A 22,307-nucleotide genomic window follows, 5' to 3' on the forward strand; every position below is an offset into this window, starting at 1 on the left:
GACAATCAAATTGCACCAACACAGATGCAGCCGGAACCGGAACTCTCTCGATCGGTGTCACGTTGCTTGCCGGAGAAAGCACAAGAACTCCAAAGAATGACTGTCTCGGGAGAGGACCTCTGCGCGCGCGCACACGCACACGCTTGTGCCCGTACCCACATACCAATGCACAAAAAGGGAGCAGCCGGAGCCGTCGCGTTCCGCTCTCGCTCTCATTTACAGCCCGAATACCGTTGTCTTTGTTGTTTCCGAGGTTTTCCTTTGAAATTTACGCACCGGGTGCGCCCCGTAAGAGCAGCCTTTGTCAGTTGCTGCTGCTGCTGGCAGAAAAGGTGTCCTACGTGCCGCCAACAACACACGCATGGCATCTGTGTGTGAAGTGGTGCTTGTTTCTAGTCCCGTCTTCTTTTTTTTCACACTTTTGCCAGCAGCATGCCGGCAGGGACAACAAACTGTTATTCGTCCTTATATAGCGTACCACACACACACATACACACACACAACAACACACATACCTTTATCGGCAAAGGTGTTGTGTTGGAATATCAATTCAAGAGTTTCGAATTTCGCCGTCGCCAGCGGTTTGCCTGTGTGTGCTGCTTCATTATATTGCCATCGCCGTCGCGTGATGTGCACGTCGCCACACCTGCGCACATAGGGAACGGTTCAGCCAACCCAACTCCAAACTCTCCGCATCCCATCTCCGCGTTGTGCTGCTGTTGCCAAGCACAGCATGGAGCATCCAACATCATGCGCCCTCATCAAACAAAAGAGACTCGAGGCTCGAGGCGGCAGCGAGCCCCATTAAATGACCTACACACGTCCAATAGAGTGACGAAAGGTGTTAATTTCCAACAGACCCGAAACTGTTTTGTCTGCGGGTCTGTTAAGACGTTGCTCTGAACCCCAAAGGTTGCTCTGTGTCAATAGGGAGGACAATGATGAGTATTCCAATCATGCGCACATACGGAACCAATGTTTGGCCGCTTCAAAATATTGTCACGATTGTGAATTTTGCCAATCGAAATCGCTTCGCCGCCGAGGAAATTTTTAGTAGATCCTTCATACCCCCTCCCCTTTTCCTGATAGATAGAACTTCTTATAATAAGTTCCTCAAAAACATACACACTTTTCCAGTTCAATATTAAAAAAAAATCACATTAACCCGAAACAGTCCTGTCTGCGCCCGTATAACAAAAGGTATGCTTATCAACCTTTTGTCATATGAGCAAGGCTGCTAAGACGTTAACACACCCGAATGGTTGCTGTGTGCAATAGACTAAGGAGAGAAGGGAGGGCAAGGTCATTAGATTTTCATTTTTAATTACCTATCAACTAGTGGCTCGTTTTTTGCATGGTAGATCGATTAAATCATGTATTTAAGTTTCCGGCGCCATTCCGTCGGTTATGTAACCGCCTGAATTTGAAATATTGAACTCCTCAATTGAAGTAAAAAATCGGCTCCCAAGATTGTCAAAATCAAATCCAATATGGCGGCGGATGAAGTACTCGATTTTATTGCACGTCAGACAGAAATTCACCTCGTATATTCAAGACACCTGGCTCTGTCCCAGCTTATTTAGAAGTCACGCGTACGCGACAGCAAAAGAGTGCGGAGCGCGTGTGCTGCAGTGAAGCTTGGCTGTCAGTGGAAGAGAAAGACAGAAAAGAAGGAAATCAAATCCAAATTCGCTGCTGCTTCTGCATATAGAAAATACAAAATGGACGAACTGGCGGTCGAAGTTTGTGGTGATAATTGTGCCTATTATAAGGTAAGGCTTTTGCAAGTACGGCATGAAACACGATGATGATGGTTTGCGGATGAAGCGACAGTGAGAGAAGAAGAAGCGAGAGGGGGAGACAGAGAGAAAGAGAAAGAGAAAGAGGAAGAAAGGGTCCCGGTTGGGGCAGAAGCATCGGAGAAGGAGAAGTGCGGGGACTTATCGTGGTCATTACGGACTTCAGAGTATCGGCGGTATGTCAGTGTCGGAGCACTTGTAGGAAAGGAGAGTAAAGAGGGGAGGGTACATAAGTTGCCGGCATTTGGCGACAGCCTCCCCCCACCTTGGCCCGGTCGTCAGCGGCGGTGATGATGTCCGATCCGGCACAACCGATCAGCAGAATAATCTCTGCTGGCTCCTCATTTTTTTGCAAAACGCTTTGCATCGTATTCCCCTTTCCTCGACCCCCCAACCAATGACAATCCCGCGCGACGAGTCGTCCATTTCCTTTTTGGTTTCTCGTCTGTTCTCGCTCCGCCATACTTCGTTGCGTTGCCGTCATTCTGGTCGTTTTGACCAGACGAATAGAGGGGTTGTGGGGACGAGGGTAGTTCTTGTGTCTCTTCGCGGCCTCCCCGGCCCACCCTTCACTATAACAGTTTTCGTCCTCCTCCGACGGTGATAAGGATCAACAAACAGAAGCTGGGTTCTGGTGGTGTCGCGACAAAATTAGACATTTGCCATCACAATGGGAATGGTCCACCGTCCTGGATGTCCTGGACTTAGGAGGTGGTCAGTCTTCTCCCGGGAGCACGCCAGAAAGTTCTGCCTTCCAACCCTAACGTTCCCCCTCCATCTTCCGCCGAAAAAATCCGTACTCTATAAATGCCTGTAGCGCCAGAGGGCCGCTGAGCCGAGAACCACTGGATTGTAAGCTCAGAGCCATACCCTCGGCTGAACGTGGCCCTAGGACGTCGTTCTAGGAAACGCGTTTAGCAACCTTTTTTTTTTTTAATTGCTCCATTTTCTTTTGTTTTGTGTGTGTGCTCGCCGATGTTGGGCTGGTCTCTCAAAAAGGCCATCATCGTCAGCGGCGTCAACGTGCGGCGTACGTGTAAACGACCCTGCCTGTCTTTATAAGGGTGTCCATGTGCGTGTGTGCGCGCGCGCGCGTGTGTGTGTGTGTGTTTATGCGTTTGTGTTCCTTTTCCTTCGGCCAGTTTCGATGACATGTTGATCCTTTACCCCGGAATCAATAGTAGTTGTGGGGCGAGATTTTTAATCTAAACCTCCTTGCTCCCGCCATACCCTTCTTGCAAACATCTTGCTGCGGTGAACCCGATGGCAACAATTATTTTCCGGCAAACAATCTGTTTCAGCGTACCGCCTATGCCCATTAACATACGCGCGTTCGATTCTTTTCTTTCATCTTTTCGCAGGGCATTGTTACCGATGTGTTCGACGATGGCGTGCTGGTGGAGTTTGAAAATGAGTAAGTAGAGACCGTACCGGCTCCTCTGGCAGCAAACGGGAGAAGAGTCTTGAGCAAGAGAGTTAGAGCAAAGGCAGGAACGATGTGTCAAAAGTTCTTTAAATCCCGTATCCCTTACTCTTGTCTGTTCTGCAGCTGGCAAGAGGAGTCCAAGTTTCAGTTCAGCCAGGTGCGATTACCACCCGGCGAAACGGTGGCCAACTTCGTCGAACGGATGGAAGTCGAGGTGTTTTCTCGCTCGGAGGACAACGAAGCTTGCGGCTGGTGGCGTGCGGTGTTAAAAGTAAGTTAAGAAGCGTCCGATTCCGCAACAGGCTCATAAGCCTCCTAGCGGTACACGAGGCGCAGTAATGGCTTACCGATGACACGATGATTTTCCCGGGAATGAAGCATAATCTGCGGAGTTGACATTTTGTGCTTCACAGTGGCTGAGGCGAGCGTCTGCTTTGTTTATAATTACTATGGACCTCCAATTTAGCAGCAGATGTGTTAGATGCGCACGAGTGCGGGTGCGCATGTGTGTTAGCTGAGGTGTAAAGATCGCGGCGAATAGCGACTGTGATTGAGTTTGGTGTTTCAGCGAGAATGCACGCACCGACAAGATTGTTCTGCTGCTAACCGACACTCAACTTCGCTCTAAAATCGTCTATCAAACTTACAGATGATGAAGGGTGAGTTCTTCGTCGTCGAGTACGTCGGCTGGGAGCACAGCTACACCGAGATTGTGCATTCCGATCGTATCCGGCCCGTGAACACAAATCCTCCAATCAACACAAAAACCTTCCATCGGTTCGAGATTGAGGTGCCGGAGGAAGTGCAAGAGTAGTGAGTGTTTTACTTCTGTCTATTCAAATGGAGAACCCTCGATAAAACGCTTCTGTTGACACGAATTTCATTCTATTTGCCATCTCCTATCGTTCTTCTTACCTGCGCCTGGTCGAAACCGAATCGCTTGCAGTGCTAAAATCGATGGTGTTCACCAGGAGTTTCAAAAAGCGATCCGGGCCGCGATCTGCCACTACGTTCCAGAGCGTGGAGTACTACGCGTTATCTCTCGGACCGATGCTGCCCAACGGCGAGCCGCGATGATTCAGGAGATGCATTTTCGAAATCTCAATCAAAAGGTGATCAATCGTATACCGAGAGAATGAACAATCTTAGTTCAGTACACTGGCTTAGTTACCTATGGCTCTCTTATTTCCTCAGTCGATTTACAGCATTCCATTGTTTTTCAGGTTATGTTGCTGAAGAGAACGGAAGAAGCTGCGCGACAACTTGAATCAACTAAACTGCATAACTATGGCGGGTGCGTAAGCGATTGGTTCACCTCTTGTCATAAGTTAATTAGTGACGGAGAAACTCAGTTACAAAACAAGAGAAGTATAGGTCTATTTTGCAGGCTTTTGATTTTAATGTCCTATTTAATTTGTAAGCATTTTTCTGATCAAAGTTGTGCAACATTCTTTTCTATTCACATTGGAATTCAAAATTATGCATAGCATATTCTTCAAACATAATTTCTTTATTGTTTGTATCGTTTTAATTTTGTTCCGTATTGTTAAATCTTTTCTACCACAGTATTACGTTTTTATCTGCTTGGAAATTTTCCATTGCAAAGCAATAGACGATTCTCGTTTGAAATACAGTAATAAAAGTCATTGCGGTAGCATGAAAATAAATACCGCATAATTTTGAAAGAAAATGCTAGAAAACAAAATCAGGGATTTTATTTCTACTATGCTATGTACTACTAAGCACAACCGTCAAGTATAAATTCCATACAAACATATGACAGCTTAAGTTAAAGGAAAGGAATCTATTTTATTCGTCACAAGTTTAGTTGTGTTTTCAGTAAAGTAAAGCCAATCTTGCTCACTCTATTGCAACCTAAACATTAAAATATTATTCAATTATAAATAAATCATGAAATTATTATGAAAAGGGCAAACGAAACAAATCGCAAAACAGCATCACAAAAGCTAGACACTTATTGGTTTTTAACTTTAGGTAACATGAGTAGGATACTATTTTGTTGCCTAGCGTCAGGTAGCTTTGACCTTACTTCTTGCTCTGCGAACAAATTCTCTTATGCCGACTCTTTTTCCACAACCAAATGGTATAGATTTACGGATGAATTTAAAGTACGGGAGGATTTGATGGGTCTAGCGATAGGTGCACACGGTGGTAATATACAGTGCGCACGTAAGCTTGACGGTGTACTCAACATTGAATTGGAGGAAAATACTTGTACCTTCAAGATTTTCGGTGAAGTGAGTATCCCACTCATGGCATTGCTAAACTAGTATAAAGCACATATTCATTGTTACTGGCTACTAATTAATTATGTAATGTATTTCAGTCGAGCGATGCGGTGAAGAAAGCTAGAGCCATGCTCGAATACAACGAGGAGTCGTTGCAGGTACCGCGCAATCTTGTTGGCAAAGTGATTGGCAAAAATGGTCGAATCATTCAAGAAATTGTTGACAAGAGCGGCGTTGTGCGTGTAAAGGTAACTGCGGTAAATTAGTTCGGGTTGCTATGGCTTTGTTTTCAATGGATCGTTTGATTTAATATTCAATTTAATTCTTTTTTTGATTGTTCTTGCGACTGCCTACCGGCTGCAGATTGAGGGTGATAATGAACCAGAGCCAAGCATACCACGCGAAGAAGGGCAGGTACCGTTCGTGTTCGTGGGAACAGTAGAATCGATCGCCAATGCGAAAGTGCTGCTGGAGTATCATTTAATGCACTTAAAGGTACGGCAAATGCACATCTTCATGATAGTGAACTGCTAATAGTTATTTCAAAACATTTCGAAAATCCCTCTCTGTACAGGAAGTGGAGCAGTTGCGTCAAGAGAAGTTAGACATCGATCAGCAACTACGCGCAATTCAGGGAACAACAATGAACACGTTGCAGAACTTTGCGATGAACCGTCGGTCGGATCGGCCATATCATAATGATGGTGACGGCGGATCACGTCCTAACCGCGGTTTGATGCGCAATCGTGGGGGAAGAGGAGGTCGTGGATCGAATCCTAGGTACAACTGTAAGTAAAAGAGATCAGCAAAACGGTTTGTTGGCGAGTACTAGACAGGATTATTGATTTTTTATGTTTGGTCTTGCTTTACAGCTCGCCGTGGCGTTGAGCACGACGAAGACTTCATGCACAATGACCGAGAACAGCGGGGTAACAATTACATGGAGGTTCGCAACAACCGTATAGTGCAGCGAGGTTTCAGCGAAAAAAGATTTGGTGGAGGAGGAGGTGCCGGGTCCGGCAATGGTAATACAGGGGGTCGAAACGGTAATGCTTCTGGCGGAGGCGGAGGCAGTGGCGATGGTGGTCCTGGTGCTTATAACAGCGGTAGCAGCAATGGGAAACGTAATGATCGCAGCAAACATCAAACTCAACAACAACAACAACCAATGCAGCAGTTGATGGAAGAGCACAACGATCATGGCAGCACTCGTGATCAAGTGAATCAACGAAAATCGAACGACGCGTCATGGAGCGCTGGTTGGAAGGATGACGGCTGGGAGGAGAATAATGCTGAACGTGGTGAGTCTTTACACGGATCGCAACGAGCAGCAACTTAACGCGCTTACTCTTTTCGATTTCATCACAAGCAGAAAGCAATTCATCGACTGACGGTACCCAACAGCGACTTCGACGGAAGTCCAAGAACTCAGCGCAAAAAGGAAAGCTCAAGCAACAGCAGCCGCCATTGCCAACAGGTAATCGGGATTTTACTGTAGCTTACTGAAAGGGTAGATCCAGGTGCGGACAGCTACTAAAAATGTGTATGCATCATTTTAGCGAATGGCAGTGTGCAAACGGTTGTTGCGGCTGGCATGGGCAGCAAACCGTCAATATCCGCCAGGAACAGCCAAAACAACGGGGCGAGCGTCAATCAACAAGGTGACAGCGAGGCGGGAACGAATCTAAACAGCATGAACTCCAACAAAGGGCAGCCATCACAGCAGCCATTGCAGCACCAGTCAAACCAACAACAGGCGCCGGCGACGCCTCACGGTTCAACTGCTCAGAATCACATTTCGACAAAAAATAACGCTGCAAGTACTAACAATAACAATACGGGCGGCTCCAGCGTCCCACCGTCAGCTGGAACATCGAAGCCAAGCTCTAGGCGTGGTGGTCGAGTCGGTCGGGGCAGCATTGGGTCCGGCAGTGGCAACAAACACAAGCAACCGCCACAGCAGCACCAGCAGCAAGTACAGAATACAACGGTGGTTCCAGCAGCTGGCCGAGGATCGGGTGCACCACTCGGTAGTGATAAGGTGCCCACGGTTGCTAAGACGGACACAGCAGAAGTGGCAGCTGTACGTGTTTCAGAGCCAACGGCAAGCAGCAAGGAAGAAACTCTCCTTAACGGTTCGTCCTAAATTAGTAAGAATAAGCTTGCAGTAATAGAGAGAGAGAGAGAGAAAGAAAGAGGAAGAAAGAAAGAATGAAAGAAAAAGAGAGATTTGAGGCAGTTTATGTTTTACGGAGCAGCTCCTCTTCGTGGTGTTTTTTTTTTATATTCGTTGGAAGTAGTGCGATGTGTGCGATGTTTAAATAGTTATCGAAGCAGTCAATACGAAGTTACAGAAAACCGCATCTTTGGTTTGAGTAGAGGGCAAACTATTTTATTAAGAAATGATTATGATTGATCGTTTTCCTGGTATCTATGTGATCCACGAGTCGTATATGTGGCATCATCAAGGGAGCCTATCAATTTGCGTTAAAACTAATAGTGAACTAGCGAGCAAGAAGCAAACTGCATTCTGGCGTATTTGCGAACTCTTATCATAATCGATACTATTTGCTACTATTTCCAAACGGTCTCGAACAAAAATGTACCGCCACGCGTCGTTTTCCTATCTTTCGCTATTATGTCGACGATCCGGTTTAATTGTTTATTAAAATGATTTATGTATGTAACATCGGATCGATATCAGAGTATTGGGATCTTCGGCGCTCAACAACAAAAATAACTCTACTTTTCAAGGTCGTCGTGTATTGTCGTAAAACAACTACCCCTTTCCACGTTCCCTTCTCTCCCCGTATGAGCTCAGTGTACGCAAATGGTATATTTGAAAGTCAGAGCCTATCGTATCACGAACCATTTGCTATAATGGAGGTGTAATATTAAAACGAGAAACAGTTGTTAGAACAGAAAGGTAATCTAATTTCATATGCATTTGCATGTACTTATTGTATCTAAATTATTCACACAGACACACACACACACTCACAATCGCGCGCGCGCGAGAAACCAACATTAAATGCATCAAGTGAGAATTAAGAGAGTTCTGGCACGGAGAGAATCAAAGATTTGGCTTATGAATTGTATTATAGGATTAATGTCTGAGGCGCAGAGCTTGATGATGGTAGATTGCATTAAGGAGCGCTCTTCATTCGTAGGAACATGGATTATCAGGAAACAAATTAAAGTGTAAAGATACAAGCAAGCAAACAAAACAAACAAAAGGGCAAAATGTAGCGACTAGTATCCTTTTTTTTACCTCAGAACCATTACGAAGCGTGCGCTTTTGATGCACTGTTTGACACGGAGCGAAAGCGAACATTTATTAACAGGTAACTACTACTCACGATGTGTTGGTTTCGCTGCATTCGTTTGGCTTTGTTGGAAGATAGCGCATATTGTGTTCAAACAGAGACCAGCTGGTTCCTTTCAGTCTAAGATCGATTATAGCAGGCACTGGCAAGGTAATGAATGCCTTGCCATCTGATTTGAATGGCCTGACTTAAAAGTAATGCCGCGAGAGGCAGCCTCGCGTGAATGGTGGTGAATGTGAATTGAACTGTAACGGACGCAGATGGGCGCTTGCAACTGCTAGTTGTTTGGCCGGTTTTTCTTTTTAAGTTTACCTTTTTCCAATAAAACACCATTTGCTGCCCAATAACAACCAATCCCAGATCGTGTTGCGCGGGGGCACTCCGCCGCCAACAAGCCACTCCAAGGGACGGAAAGGGACGATTGATGAATAAACATATGTACCTTGTCTTCAATTTCATGACTAAAAACCTAAACCTTGCAATCTTTTGATTTTTTTTATGAAGGTGCCAACAATGATTTGGGCAGGCCCCTTAATACGCTTTACCTTTATCTGTGCATCACTATATGCCTGTCTCAATCATGCCCACGCCCTTCAGTTATGTATTACAGTGAAAAGGAAAAACATTCACATTCACACAGCATACGTCCATACATACACTTAATGGGCATCTGTTGCACCACTGCTAGCATAACTCATCCTGACTTCAAACCCTTCGGCAAGCGGGAACGGTTCATGTCAGTCACCTCGAGCAAACGCACTCGAAGCGGCGCACAGCGGCGTCCATCGACTGCAAACTAATGATTCTCCAGTTGGAACCCCCCCCCCCCTCCCTCTCCCCCTTTTCGCTCTTATTTAGTACGCTACAGTACCCTTCCGCCGCCTGCTCTCATCCCAACGAATACTATTGAACGCATACGCTAATCATAACGACCAGGTCGAGCGGATGTACCCAATCGCTTTTCCAGCTAGATCGATAAACCCTTCCTTTAGGGCGGAGCGCACCACCGAGCGCATATGTTTTTGCATCTGGCGCGCACTACATGCGTCGAGTGCAACACGAATGTAACCGCCCCTGTTCCACCCCACCTCCACCTTCTCCTTCTCTTCCTCCGGGTGGAAGGTGCGTATCGAAGGAAAGCCGGTGCGGCGACAACGCCCGATAATACCACCCGTTCGCGTGATACCGGCGCGTTCCGCGCGCAGAAAGCAGAAAGAGTAGATGATAGAGCGCACCGCTTCAACTCGCCTCTCTCTCTCTCCCTCCTCATCCCCCTTTTTTGTGTCCTCTTGCGCCAGCACGCAACCGTCACAAGTACTTTCACTAGCCGCAGGGTGGTAGGGCAGTTGTCGGGTGTGGTGTGCGGGCGCACTCCTGCGCTAGGGGTACTCTCCCTTCGCATCCGCGGCCTACACACACACACACGCGTGCACAATATTATAAAAGAAATATATTGACATTTTATTGGTTTTTCTTTTTGTTTTTTTAGTGGCTGTTGGACGCAACATTGATACTGGGCGAGTCTATGCCGCTGTATTCCCTCTTCCCCTCGACGCATTCACACATAGCCCACAGGCCACCCGATTGTTGCTGGTAACCGTGACATTTCCATCGACCGTCCGAACGATCGACGATTATGCGATTGATCAGTAACATCGATTTCTCTCCACCACCGGTGGACCGGCAGGATTGATCCTGGGCAAACCAGGCCAGGCTACTTTCAAAATGCCGGCCATCAAACGACCGGCCGTGCGTTACGAAATGCGGCAGCAGCAGCAGCATTATCAGCGGCAGCGCTTGGCGCGCAACGCAACAGGGAGACCCGGGAGGCCCAAAAAATGTCATTTGATTGGTCGACCAACCATGTGTTGCACGAGTCCCGCTGGTCGGGAATCCGAATCTCGGAACGCGATCACGATCACACGACCAGCGACGAACCTCCTCCTGTTGTCTGGATTGTTGTTTTCATTAGTCGCTTGTGTTGTTGTTGTTGTTGCCTGTGATTGTTTAATGTGGAATGGGTCGAACGGGTCCTGTCTGCGCCAAAGGGGGGGGCTTCATGCTCGCCAGTCCTCCTCTTCCTTCCCTTTTTGTTGTTGTTGCATTTTCCGCAAACTAGCCAGCCAACCAGCCAGTCACGGCGGGCATGTGCGAGTAGCGGAATGCGAGCAACAATACGCGGCACTCCAATTGCCTAGCTGCTCCGTATCCGCGTTTAGCAGGGGCTCCCCTTTTTCTTTATTCGCACACACGCACGCACGCACACATACCATCAGGCATTACGGCGGACGAGGCGCGATCGCGATCATATCATGCGCTTTTCTCCAACCTTTGTTAACACCCGTCCGTTGCTGCTGCTGCTGCTGCTGTTGGTGATCGCGGTTTGTTGTCCGCATTTAATCAACCGGGTTGGACCGCCCGCCCGAAGCAACACGACAGAAGAGAGAGAGAGAGAGAGAGAGAGAGAGAGGGTGGCGGAGTGGAGTGGAGCGGAGATCGCTTAGTTTTCCCTTGTGTTTTCGCTCTCGGCTCGACCTGCTCTACCACTCGCCTCATTCTCTCTCACTCTCTTTCTCCCTCCCCCTCTCTCTCTCTCTCTCTCTCTCTCTCTCTCTCTCTTACCCTCTTTCTCTTTCGTGGGGCATTTCCTCATTTCCTAAATACCTCATTCTGCCTCACTCGCTAGAAGCTCGATCGACGACGCACCGCTATAGCGGCATTCCCGTTGCTTTTGCCCATAGACCCTCACTCTTCTCCCCCTTCACCACCTTTCTCAACCCTCTCAATTCCCATCCACACATCGATCTGCTCTAGCCACCGACTCTGAGTCTGCTGCTGTTGTTGTTGTTGTTGATTGGCGCTTGGTTCCGTGCCCTTGGAAGGTGCCCATCCAGGCCGCCAAGCGCGCCATGCCTTGCGGGAGAGATCGCACGCACACGGATGGAGGAAAGGAGGTGGGGAGAGGGAGGAAGGGAGGGAGGGGTGCGCTTCACCCTAAAGATCTCGTTTGCTCAGCCATGCACCCTTCCGCCCCCCCGCCCCCTGGGGCTCGATTCCCATTTCATCCCCCTTTTTACCGTCTGTCGCCTGCCCCACCCCCTTCCTCCCACTGGGGGTCCCATCGGAATTACTTCTTTGTTGGCGAGAAAGAAAGGCGGCATAACACATGCTGCCTTTCCTCCCCCCCCCCCCCCGGACCCTTGCCTTGGTTCACAATCCGCTCGCTTCTTCCCGATTACGTTCGCCTCGTTTGCCTCCTCTTCCCCCTCTCCGCTTCTTCCTCCTTCCTCGCCCGGCATCCAGCGGTAGTGGCAGAGGGTGTAGGGAGACTAGGAGAAGGAGGGAAGGTTTTGTCGAAGGGTGTGGTGTCTGCGGGTGAGGGGTGTCCGGTCCAACCCTTCTTCCCCTCCTCCCTCCCTCTATCCTCTTTCTCCGGCTTCGGGTGTATTTTGTTGTTGCTGCTACTGCTGCTGTTATGCTACCACGGGCACCGGACCCACGGGTTCGGTATTATGCTGCGAGGCGGAGATATTATGCTCATCTGGGAACCGCCGCACGCCGCACACCGCACACCGCACACACACACACATTGGCCGCGCCGCATGTTTGGCCGCGGTTGGTGCGCGCTCATCGCGAGACGATCGCGGCATTTGTTCGCGGAGCTCCCAACCGATCGGTCGGTCGGTCGTCGTCGTCGTCGTCGTCGTCACGTGCGCGTGTTGCCCGCTGCTGCTGGCACACTAGCACACCAACCCCTTCCCGCTGCATCACTGCAGGGCGCAGGGCGATAATAGTGCGTTTAGTGCACCCCGAACGAGTGCGTGTGTGTGTATAGGCGTCAAGGTGCGTAGTGGTAATTGAAAAAAACAAAAAAAATGAGGGATGAAGCGCGATGAGAGGGTGCTTATCATGTGCGTTCTGTTGAGTTGAGTGCAACAAACCCCCCGCGGGAGTGGGAAAAGTGGAAGTAAGGAGCAGAAAGGATTAGGCCAGGAAAGGAACATAGAGTGGAGCACGGAGTGGGTTGGGATTTTCCGCCTAGCTCCCACCCTCATTCTCGACGACTTCCCTTCAAGCCCAGCACGCGCTGAAAGCACCGCTCCCGGGAAATCGCCGCCGGAAAGCAGCAGCAGAAGAATCACGAAAAAACGGTGGAAAGCACGCACCAACTGCTGGGCCCTGGGGGAGGGGTTTTGGGGGGAGGGGGAAGGAAAAAGGAAATTCATCATCTACCTGACTGTGTGTGTGCATGTGTGTGTGTGGATGTGTCTGGCACGTTCACACGAAACAGCAGCACCAACAGCACGGTAGGCAGCAGGCAGCAGGCAGCTGGTGGTTCTGGTTCCATGGTTCCGCTCCGTTCCGTCCCGTCGGTCACGCGCGGTTGAACGCGGCGCGGTCGTACACCGAGCTGGTTGTACACCGAGTGCCTTTGCCTGGGCACTGGGGAGCTGCGGTCTGCAAATACCGATGGTAGTACATCAGTACCCACCACGCCCTCCCCGTGTGCACACACACACACACAACACCCCTTCCGATTTTAGAGCCCCCTTCTGGACGTACCATGTCCCCGTGCTCCAGAGAAGGTTGAGCCAAAGAACCGATCAACCGATCAACCCACCGAGTTGTTCAAAAATTTTCAACCTCAACCCTAATGCCAACGACGCCCAACAAGGGCGCGAATTGTCGTGAACTCTACCTGCTGGCTACTACCTGCTGTTACTGCTGGTGGTTGCTGTCCGTTCCGTTCGATTCAGTTCCAAGCGTGCTAACGTGAACCTGCATCTGTTCTCTTCTATACAGCGTTTATATCTGTTTAACAAAATCTTTGAACGATAACAAAGAAAAACAATAATAGGGGAGGATATCATCCCCCCATTCCCCCGTGAAAAGTGCTGTTCTTTTAGTGCTCTAGTGGTTCTTACAGCGTTGTGCAACGTGGGCGCTTCGGCAGGCCCGGGCGAGACAGGCGAGACGGCTCAACAACATTCAACAACCCTTTCGCGCCGTCAACGGTCGTCGACAACAATCGATTGTTGTGTTGGTTCGTGCACAAAAGTTCCCGGCACACGATGGGCTTCCTGCAGGACTTGCAGCTCAAGGTAAGGGTAGCAGCTATTGCAGTGCGTAACACCCTCCCCCCACCTATTATTTTGTTCCTCGGGGTGTGGGTGGGGGTGGGAACAAGGGCGCGCGACTAACAGACTACACAACAGCACCTTGTCCCAAGACGTTCTTACTCACAGCTTCCGTTCGAGCGCGATTTACTGTTGCAGCAGCCTGCCCGAGCATTACGCCAAGAAGTTGCGTTTAGTGTCGGAAACCCCGTGGTTACACCGGGGTTTAAACAATACACGCCCGTCGCTGCTCCCATTACAGCTGCAGGTTTAGTTGCTGTACGGCGCACCCCACGGGGGGCGGGGGTTGGTGGTGAGGTTTGCACGTTTGCATCCGCAATCGGAGAGTAAAAACAACACGAGAGAACAAACCGGACCCCAGGGGGGCGGGGTGGAGATGATTGTGGCGACCCACAATTGAAACGCACCCCGCACCCGCGCACCAAACGCGTTTTCATCCCCCTCCCCCTCCCCCTCCACATTTTACTAGTTGGCTACCGAAAGTGGTTCGCCTGCTCCGGAACTGTATAATGGCGCACTGCGATCGGAGGTACCACGTTGGTGGAGGAAGAGGAGGAGGAGGAAGGTGATCTGTAGCAGTCGTCGGTAGCTGGCCTCACTCGGAGGGGGGGGAGGGCTAAAGCGAGGGTTCTCGTTTCTCGTCCGGCATTAGAGAGAAAGTATCTCTCGTATCTCTCCACTGACGCCTGGCCTGGGTTCCGGCCGGTCCTCGGCCACCGCATCGCTTACGTCAACGCCCCGTGGCCCTCCCCTCTCGTGGCACACCGTGCGCGTATCAAACCAGTTCCCAGGTCGTTCCAGAAACGCGCGCGGAACACAGAAATAACGAAAAAAATAAAAACCCCAGAGGCCCCGAGCCTCCGCGCTCTGGCGCAATCCCGTATCCAGCCCCGGGTTGCTCCGGTTTGGAATTGGGTCATCATCATCATCATCGAGATCATCAGCAGCAGCAGCAGCAGCAGCAGCAACGGAGCCAGCATCGCGGGGATGAAGAGGCTTCCGGTGAAGGGCCTGGGCCCCAGGTTTTTCTGCGGCGCTCCAGCCCCTAATGCATAGCGACACACAAAACCACACACACACGTGTTACGCGGTTCCATGAAGTCATCGAGCACGAGCATAATGAGCGCGCGCACCTCGCTCAACATCAGCTCCGGGGCCTCCTAGATGCTAGCTGGCAAACGCCGTAACAGGTGCCTGTTGCTGCTGTTGGTGGAGGCCGTTCTTCTAACGGCGTTTGGTGGCGGTGGGGAAAGGGAGCTTTGGGACTTTTGTTGGCCGACAAGTGTACCAGGCCGGTGATGGCGACGGCGACGATGGCCCCGCGCAAGCGATGATCGAATAGGCGCTTGCCAGTGACCCACTTCGGTTGCTGCTGCCGCTGCCTACTTCTAGGCCACTCACGGGCCACTTTCTGGGCTTTCGGCCCCGGGTGTAACACTTCCGTCCGGTACCGCTGAGATAACTCTCGCGCGCTGAGGTAATTTGCCTTTACCGGTTAAAGGAATGTTGGCAACCGCTCAGAAGTAGGTTTGTTGTGTGTGTGTGTGTTGAAAAATGAGAGGGCCAAGCGGGAGGGGGTTGAAATATGGAGGGAGAATCCGGCGGATCGCGGCGCAGTACAGTAAACGCTACTACAGCGTTAGCGGTAGTAGTGGGTCAGGTACCTTTGTGGCCGGATCTTTCGGTGTGTCATTTTTTTCTTTTTTGTTGTTTAACGATTTAACTTTCAGGCAGAATCACTTTTCTTAGGATTGTAAGTAGTGATCCTGCTTGAAGTCAACCTCACAGTAGTCACATCTTCCTATTCCTAGGGACTACTCTGGGAGGGACAATTTACAAAACAAAAAATAAAAAACTACCCCATGGACATACCACCGTTTACTGCTAAATCTAACCTAAACCTTCCCCCCCCTTCCTTCCTTTCCCAGGGCTCGGATCCGCGGGCGGCCACCTGCCGCAGTAAGCTGCAGACCAAGCGCTGCAAGCTGAACCAGGAAATCAACAAGGAGCTGCGGTTGCGCGCCGGTGCCGAAAACCTCTACAAAGCGACCACCAACAAGAAGCTGAAGGATACGGTTGCGCTCGAGCTGAGCTTCGTCAACTCCAACCTGCAGCTACTGAAGGAGCAGCTGTCCGAGCTGAACTCGTCGGTCGAGATCTACCAGAGTGAAGGGTAAGCAGTGCGTGCGCGCGCGCGCGCCCAATAAAATCAACTGTTGTCTTGCTTGGCTGCACCAGGAGCGAATTGTAATTGTTGGCCATTCTCTATATTAATTGCACCACCCCAATCACACCACAAATCGGACTTAGGTTGGACTACGTCATACCGATGATACCGCTGGGGCTGAAGGAAACGAAAGAGATGAACTTCATGGAGGCGTTCTCGGACTTTATCCTGGAGCACTACAGCGAAAACTCGCAAGCGTACGATGATGCCATCGCCGATATTACGGACACCAGACAGGTAACTGCCGGAGCGCCGGGGGTACAATTGGACTGTCACTGTCACCTGCTTACTGATACACGCTTATATACCGCATCCCCTTCCGAAGGCTGCCAAAACGCCGACCCGGGATATGCTCGGTGTGTCACTGCTGTTCCGCTACTACAACCTGCTGTACTACGTCGAGCGGCGCTTCTTTCCATCCGATCGCAGCCTGGGCGTGTACTTCGAGTGGTACGACTCACTGACGGGTAGGTCACCGTGTTGCCCCTGACCCTGACCCTGACCACCGGGGGTCTCATCCTGTCTCTGCTCTCTTTTTCGCATGTTTCGTGCCAGGTGTACCATCGTGCCAGCGTACCGTGGCGTTCGAGAAGGCCTGCATCCTGTTTAACCTGGGTGCCATCTACACGCAGATCGGCGCCAAACAGGACCGGTCGCTGGAGAAGGGGCTCGATGCGGCGGTGGACAACTTTCTGCGGGCGGCCGGTGTGTTTCGGCACATCTTCGACACATTCACGAACGCACCGTCCATGGATCTGAAGCCGCAGGTAGGCACCGAGCGATATGCCCCTTGCACAATGAAAGCCCGCTCAATGTTCCGTTCTGCGTTGTCGATGCTTGCTTCCCAGGTGCTGGAGGTGCTGGTGGCGCTCATGCTGGCACAGGCGCGCGAGTGTTTGTACGAGAAGCTGCTGCTCCAGCTGGAGCAACATGGTGGTTGCCCCGAGGATCAACCCAGGAAACGCAGAGCGGCAGAGGAGAATGTGCAGGACGATGAGGATGAGGAGGATGAGGATGACGAGGAGGAGGATGATAAGCATGCGGACCACATTCAGATACAGCGCGATCTGGCGGGCGAAGCGACACAGGTGGCGCTGGAATATCAGGAGATCCATCGCATACTGCTAAGCAACGATGTGCACACGTACTTGCCGGAGTGCTGGGCCGGGCTGGTACCGCTCAAGTCGGAGTACTACAAAGGTACTTCATAACGCGAGGCCGCTCGTAAGTCCGGGCTGCCTTGCTTCTTCTTCTTCTTGGATTTCATTTTTAATCCGCTTTTCCACTCTCCCTATCCAGCGCTCGCCCACTACCATACGGCCAAAGCCGTGCGCCGGTCTGGTTTTAATAGTAAGCATCAGCAGCAGCAGCAGCAGCAGCGAAACCATGATGGAACCCGCCATCGCGCTGACACATTCATCTTCGACGAGCTGTCCCTGCTGCACGAGCCGGGCGTGGACGCGGGGATGATCCGGAGGGCACACCTACGCGAATCGCTGTACAGTCACGAGGAGGCGCAGCGGTTGCAGCGCATGTGCCGCGAGCTGAAGAACAAGCTGGCCCTGACGAAGGTGCTGAATCGGGCGCTCGAGCGTACGCGCCAGGCGCTGGAGCGGGCTCGCCGCCATGGCCACCGCAGCCTAGCGGTCGGTGCGCGGCCACGAACCGACCCCGACCCGACCGGCGACCTCGACCTCGATCTCGGCCCCAGTCAGCTCGGGGACGATCCGGACTTTGATCTGCTGCCCGCTGTCACGCTGAACACGCACTCCAAGTTTACGATCACGCTGACCAGCCCGGACTTTACCGCGCACAAGATCGAGGACCCGTTCCGGCGGCTCGGCCCAATCGCCATCTTCTCGGCGCGTCGCCACTGGACGGCACCGCGCAGCATACGGCTGCAGAAGGGCACCAACATGATCGTGCTTGGTGGGCGCGGCGGCGGCACGGTCGATCGGCGTATACTCGGTGGTCGGTCCGGCGACGCGACCACATCACCGTCCAGCAGCTATGCCAGTGGCAGTGGCAGCAGCAGCTACACCAACAACCACCACCACACCAGCAGCCAGCACAGTGGCGGCAGGAATGGTGGTGGTGGTCGCTGCTGTGGCGAGTGCGCCAGTAAGACCAACTACTACAACGACAGCCGCACCTGCCGGGTCTGCCTGAAGGATGTGTGCCACGTATCCGAGCGGGACTACCGAGCCGAGCTGCAGACCGCAGATCCCGCGGGTGTCGCCCCGACCGCCCTGGATTCGACAAACGCGAGCGAGGAGCACGAAACAGCCAGCTTCGGATTCAACATCCGGGGCGATACGCCGGTCATGATCGCCTCGGTTGAGCTCAACTCTCTTGCGGACGTAAGTAGTAGACGGTGATGGGATGGGATGGGATGGACAATGGCTGTATTGCTGTAATCGTTTGCTTTCCTTCCCCCACCCTTCACACCATCAGCTCGGTGGCATTAAGGAGGGAGATTTCATCGTGGAGCTGTGCGGGGTCGACGTCAAGTGGTACACGATGCAGCAGATGCTGAAGCTGATTCGCAACTGCGGATCCAGCATCGAGCTGAAGGTCATCACACCGATGGATCGCAACTATCAGAACGTAAGTGACTGTGACTGTGGCCACTGATTGATTGATTGATTCATTGATTGATTGATTGTTGCGTTCGTCGCTCATTGCGTTTTCGCAGTCCATCGCCTCGAATCACTGCAGCCAGGGCTCGATATCGACGCTCTCGGGTAGCTCGTCGGGCATCTCGTCCAGTGCACCGTCGCCCACCGGTACCACCACCAAGCCGAGCAAGGCGCGCACCAAGCTCGGCAAAACCCGTCTTAGCAGCTTCACCTCGGGCAGCTGGAACCCGTTCCGGCGGACGCAAAGTCTTGGCAAAACGTTTTAACAAGCAAGCAAGCAAAGCAAGGAACGATCGTCCTATCGCGCGGTGATCATGGTTTCCCACACACACCGATGGTACCTGGTCCTCCTGTGGAGGACGCTCCGTCCTTCCCCTTGGTCTTCTCCTGATTTCTCCCGTAGAAGAGAAATAGTGAGAACGAAAAAGAAAGATAGAAACAATGTGTGCGCGTTTGTGGGTGTGTAAGACAGAGAGAGAGAGAGAGAGAGAGATAGCCCGTGAACAGCCGCATCGAATCTGTTGCCTTTCTAATTTTCGAATTTTAACAAAGCTATATGTAACTTCTTAAGCCAAGTGATCGGGACCATAATAGGACCATACTACACTATTTCTATTGTTTTAAGGCCAGCAGAGCCCATCGCGTAGAGATGCTATGGTGCCTGGTGAAAAAAGTAAAACAAATAAAGACTACAGTCGTTGCTCAAGCGACGCCCTTATCTTGTGTGTTTCCGCGAGCATCCGTTATGTACCGAAACAGCAACTTACCTACTTACTTTCTTCTTATTAACTTACTTTGTTACTTACTTACTTACTTACTTACTTACTTACTTACTTACTTACTTACTTACTTACTTACTTACTTACTTACTTACTTACTTACTTACTTACTTGCTTATTCGGCGCCATAACCACGGAGCTGGCTTAGTCTGCAACAGAAGACCCTTCCAGCGTCGTCTATGTCGGCATTCCATAATTACATAATTATAATTTTTCTTAAGACCATCAACTCAACCGGTTCCGATACTATGATAGGCACCGACTTTGAACGACGAAATCAAAGCTCCCTGCTAGTGTCATAAAATTTCTTTCCAATCATGACTTTAATCTAGTGTTGACATCGGTACCCCTAGCCCTCGCGACCTGGACCATTGGTTTTGGGGTGTGGTAATGATTGACTCGATAGCTACAGCTATTAATGGCCATCAATTGGCGTTACTAATGGTTTAGTATCGGGAATTGAATCAAAGTTCGCCACCACAAAGCTGTGGCGTAGTATGCCTTGTTCATTTGGGCATTAGTAAGCACAGATTTGCCGGCTTATCAGCTGCTTTCTATCGCCCCTCTCAATCGTATAGCTCCACTTACACTCCTCCTTAATTCGCTGCCGGCTAGACAGACTAGATTTGTCTAGTAGAGGCACTATAGCAAGGTGCAGGTGGCTATGTTTGTTTTCGGTTGGGCCAAACAGTAGTTCGGTTTTGTAACCCTGGCATGACTGCCGGTGTGCGAGCGGACAATCTTGTGCAACTGGAAGCATTTGTTGGAACTGGTTGGTTGGCAGATGCAGAACTTAACATTCCAACGATGGTTCAGAAGGTAGCATATTGATCGGCCAGCGTCCAGCATACGTATACGTATACGTCGTCGCTTTGGGTAGCTATATTTCAACGAACGATTTTCCTCTTCCGGCATGCCGCCACCCATTACAGAATACATTGGGTGGGTGTGGTGATCGGTTTGAACTGCATGATGTACGGCGCGATCAGGAACCTCGTATCCAACTACCTGTACAATCCACTTACCTTCTACATTGACTCGGCACAGTGAGTAGATGGGGCCATCTAGTGGCCGGTTTTTCGATAGCGCATAATGGTCGCGGTATAACTCCGATCTTCCCTCCGATTCTGCGAATAGCCTACAATGGAACACTACCTTTCCAGCAGTAACGCTGTGCCAGGTAGTCAATAGTGAAACCATTTCCGAGCTAACCGAAAGGTAAGCCTCTGTCGCATTGTCTCACTGGGGTTATCTCTTTCTCTCACTATCTCTCTCTTTATCACTCTCTCCCCTCTTTTCCGTTTTCTGTAGTCATTTTGGCGCCAATCGCAATCCCTTGGTGGACAGTCTGGTGATGGATATAGCATTTTATGGCGGAACCTGCTACACATGCGAAGAGTGTCTGTCGGGAGCGATCAATTGTAGTGCGCTGGGCAGCCTAAGTGACCTAGTGCGCCGTTACCGGGCCTCCTGCGAGGAGCTACTGACCGACTGCCAGTGGCAGCAACAGCCGGTCGACTGTTGCCAGCTGTTTCGCCCGCTCGACACCGAGTTCGGTCGCTGCTATGGTGTGAACGTCCGTAACAGTATGGTCGGTGGCGGTGGTGCAGGACTAGTAACGTTGTCCACGGTGCCACCACTGGTCAGCAATCGGCAGACTGGCCCAGGCCGGTTGGAATTCCGTGTGCTGGAGGACGTGCAACTGTATCTGCACGATGAGTACGGCGTACCGCAAGCCTACATCGACCGTACGCTGCGCGAAACCATCCTGTGGGGCATGCGGAAGGAGCTGGTAGTGCGCGTGATCGAGATCGAAAACCGGGATGCGGTGGCTGAACTGTCGGTCGAACGGCGCAACTGTCGCTTCCCTTGGGAACTGGCCCCAGATCAAGGTAGGCATTGGATTTCAATGACATCGACCCCGAGTCCAAGTGTTCGTTTTTCTTCTTCTTCTTCTTTTCTGTTCCTGCTTGCAGGGGCGCAGCTGTACCGCTATTACAGCTTCTCTGTCTGTGCTGTAGAGTGTTTCGCTCAGACACAGCGCCATTATTGCAACTGTACGCATCATCTGATGCCGCGGGCCGCGTCGGAACTGGTGGACGAGTGCTCCTTTGACGGGCTCGCCTGTCTGACAAAACATTCGGTTGAGATTGCCCAGGCGCGCAAGCGGTGCCCATGCCTGGCATCCTGCGTCGAACCGGAATTTTTCGTCATTCACAAGTCGGAAGAGTAAGTCTAGCAAACCCCTCCAGGAATTTCCTCTTCGTTCCATTCTCACCCCCTACTGAACAACTGCCAGGTACTTTCCAGAAGATGAACAGGAGGAGGGGCGTGTTACTGTGCGGCTGCTGTCGTTGCCATACGAACGATTCGTGCGCAATATCGCCAAGACGGAGATGGATCTCTTTAGTAAGCTGACACCATTCAAGCCCAACCCCATTATCCCAAACTCTTGCCTTCCTACTTACCGCGATCTCATCATTTTCTTCGCCTTCCCTTAGTCGCGCTCGGTGGATTCATGGGGCTCTTTTTCGGTGCCTCACTACTGACGGCAACCGACTTTCTGCTGAACCTCTGGTGGGTCCGTCCCAGGTACTTGGTCAGCAGTCTATTGCAGAACTCACCGATGCGTTGGCTAATAGGACTTTGCTTTATATCCTTCTCCTTTTCCACATTTGTTCGAAAACCACTATATGGTGGATAGCAAGTTAAATGCCGATCAGC

The 22,307-nt window shown here is 51.0% G+C and overlaps 3 protein-coding genes across 5 annotated transcripts; all 3 read left to right on the plus strand.

Annotated features, from left to right (window-relative positions):
• The first annotated feature begins 1,595 nt into the window (after positions 1 to 1,595).
• On the plus strand, positions 1,596 to 9,268 carry LOC125956526 (synaptic functional regulator FMR1). 3 transcript variants are annotated; one of them, XM_049688508.1, is made up of 13 exons: positions 1,596 to 1,772; positions 3,161 to 3,213; positions 3,349 to 3,496; positions 3,875 to 4,038; positions 4,172 to 4,337; positions 4,449 to 4,519; positions 5,336 to 5,483; positions 5,573 to 5,731; positions 5,838 to 5,969; positions 6,049 to 6,262; positions 6,347 to 6,775; positions 6,847 to 6,951; positions 7,034 to 9,268. In XM_049688508.1, exons 1-13 carry the CDS (start codon positions 1,722 to 1,724, stop codon positions 7,618 to 7,620), a joined length of 2,427 nt encoding a protein of 808 aa, XP_049544465.1. In that variant the 5' UTR covers positions 1,596 to 1,721; the 3' UTR covers positions 7,621 to 9,268. The 3 variants fall into 3 exon arrangements, with proteins under 3 accessions (XP_049544465.1, XP_049544474.1, XP_049544483.1); XM_049688517.1 differs by having other exon boundaries at positions 6,347 to 6,772; XM_049688526.1 differs by having other exon boundaries at positions 5,573 to 5,722.
• A 4,409-nt stretch (positions 9,269 to 13,677) lies between these two features.
• Positions 13,678 to 19,511, plus strand: LOC125954521 (rhophilin-2). The gene is made up of 9 exons (XM_049684915.1): positions 13,678 to 13,902; positions 15,867 to 16,111; positions 16,249 to 16,402; positions 16,491 to 16,632; positions 16,721 to 16,932; positions 17,014 to 17,365; positions 17,465 to 18,525; positions 18,620 to 18,772; positions 18,861 to 19,511. Exons 1-9 carry the CDS (start codon positions 13,873 to 13,875, stop codon positions 19,068 to 19,070), a joined length of 2,559 nt encoding a protein of 852 aa, XP_049540872.1. The 5' UTR covers positions 13,678 to 13,872; the 3' UTR covers positions 19,071 to 19,511.
• Positions 19,512 to 20,532: 1,021 nt separating this feature from the next.
• LOC125956177 (sodium channel protein Nach) lies at positions 20,533 to 22,287 on the plus strand. Its single transcript, XM_049687826.1, has 6 exons — positions 20,533 to 20,629; positions 20,721 to 20,801; positions 20,895 to 21,475; positions 21,560 to 21,812; positions 21,883 to 21,992; positions 22,085 to 22,287. Exons 1-6 carry the CDS (start codon positions 20,553 to 20,555, stop codon positions 22,285 to 22,287), a joined length of 1,305 nt encoding a protein of 434 aa, XP_049543783.1. The 5' UTR covers positions 20,533 to 20,552.
• The last annotated feature ends 20 nt before the right edge of the window (positions 22,288 to 22,307 follow it).

This window comes from Anopheles darlingi, chromosome X (assembly GCF_943734745.1).
Source record: "Anopheles darlingi chromosome X, idAnoDarlMG_H_01, whole genome shotgun sequence".
Lineage (NCBI taxonomy): Eukaryota > Metazoa > Arthropoda > Insecta > Diptera > Culicidae > Anopheles > Anopheles darlingi.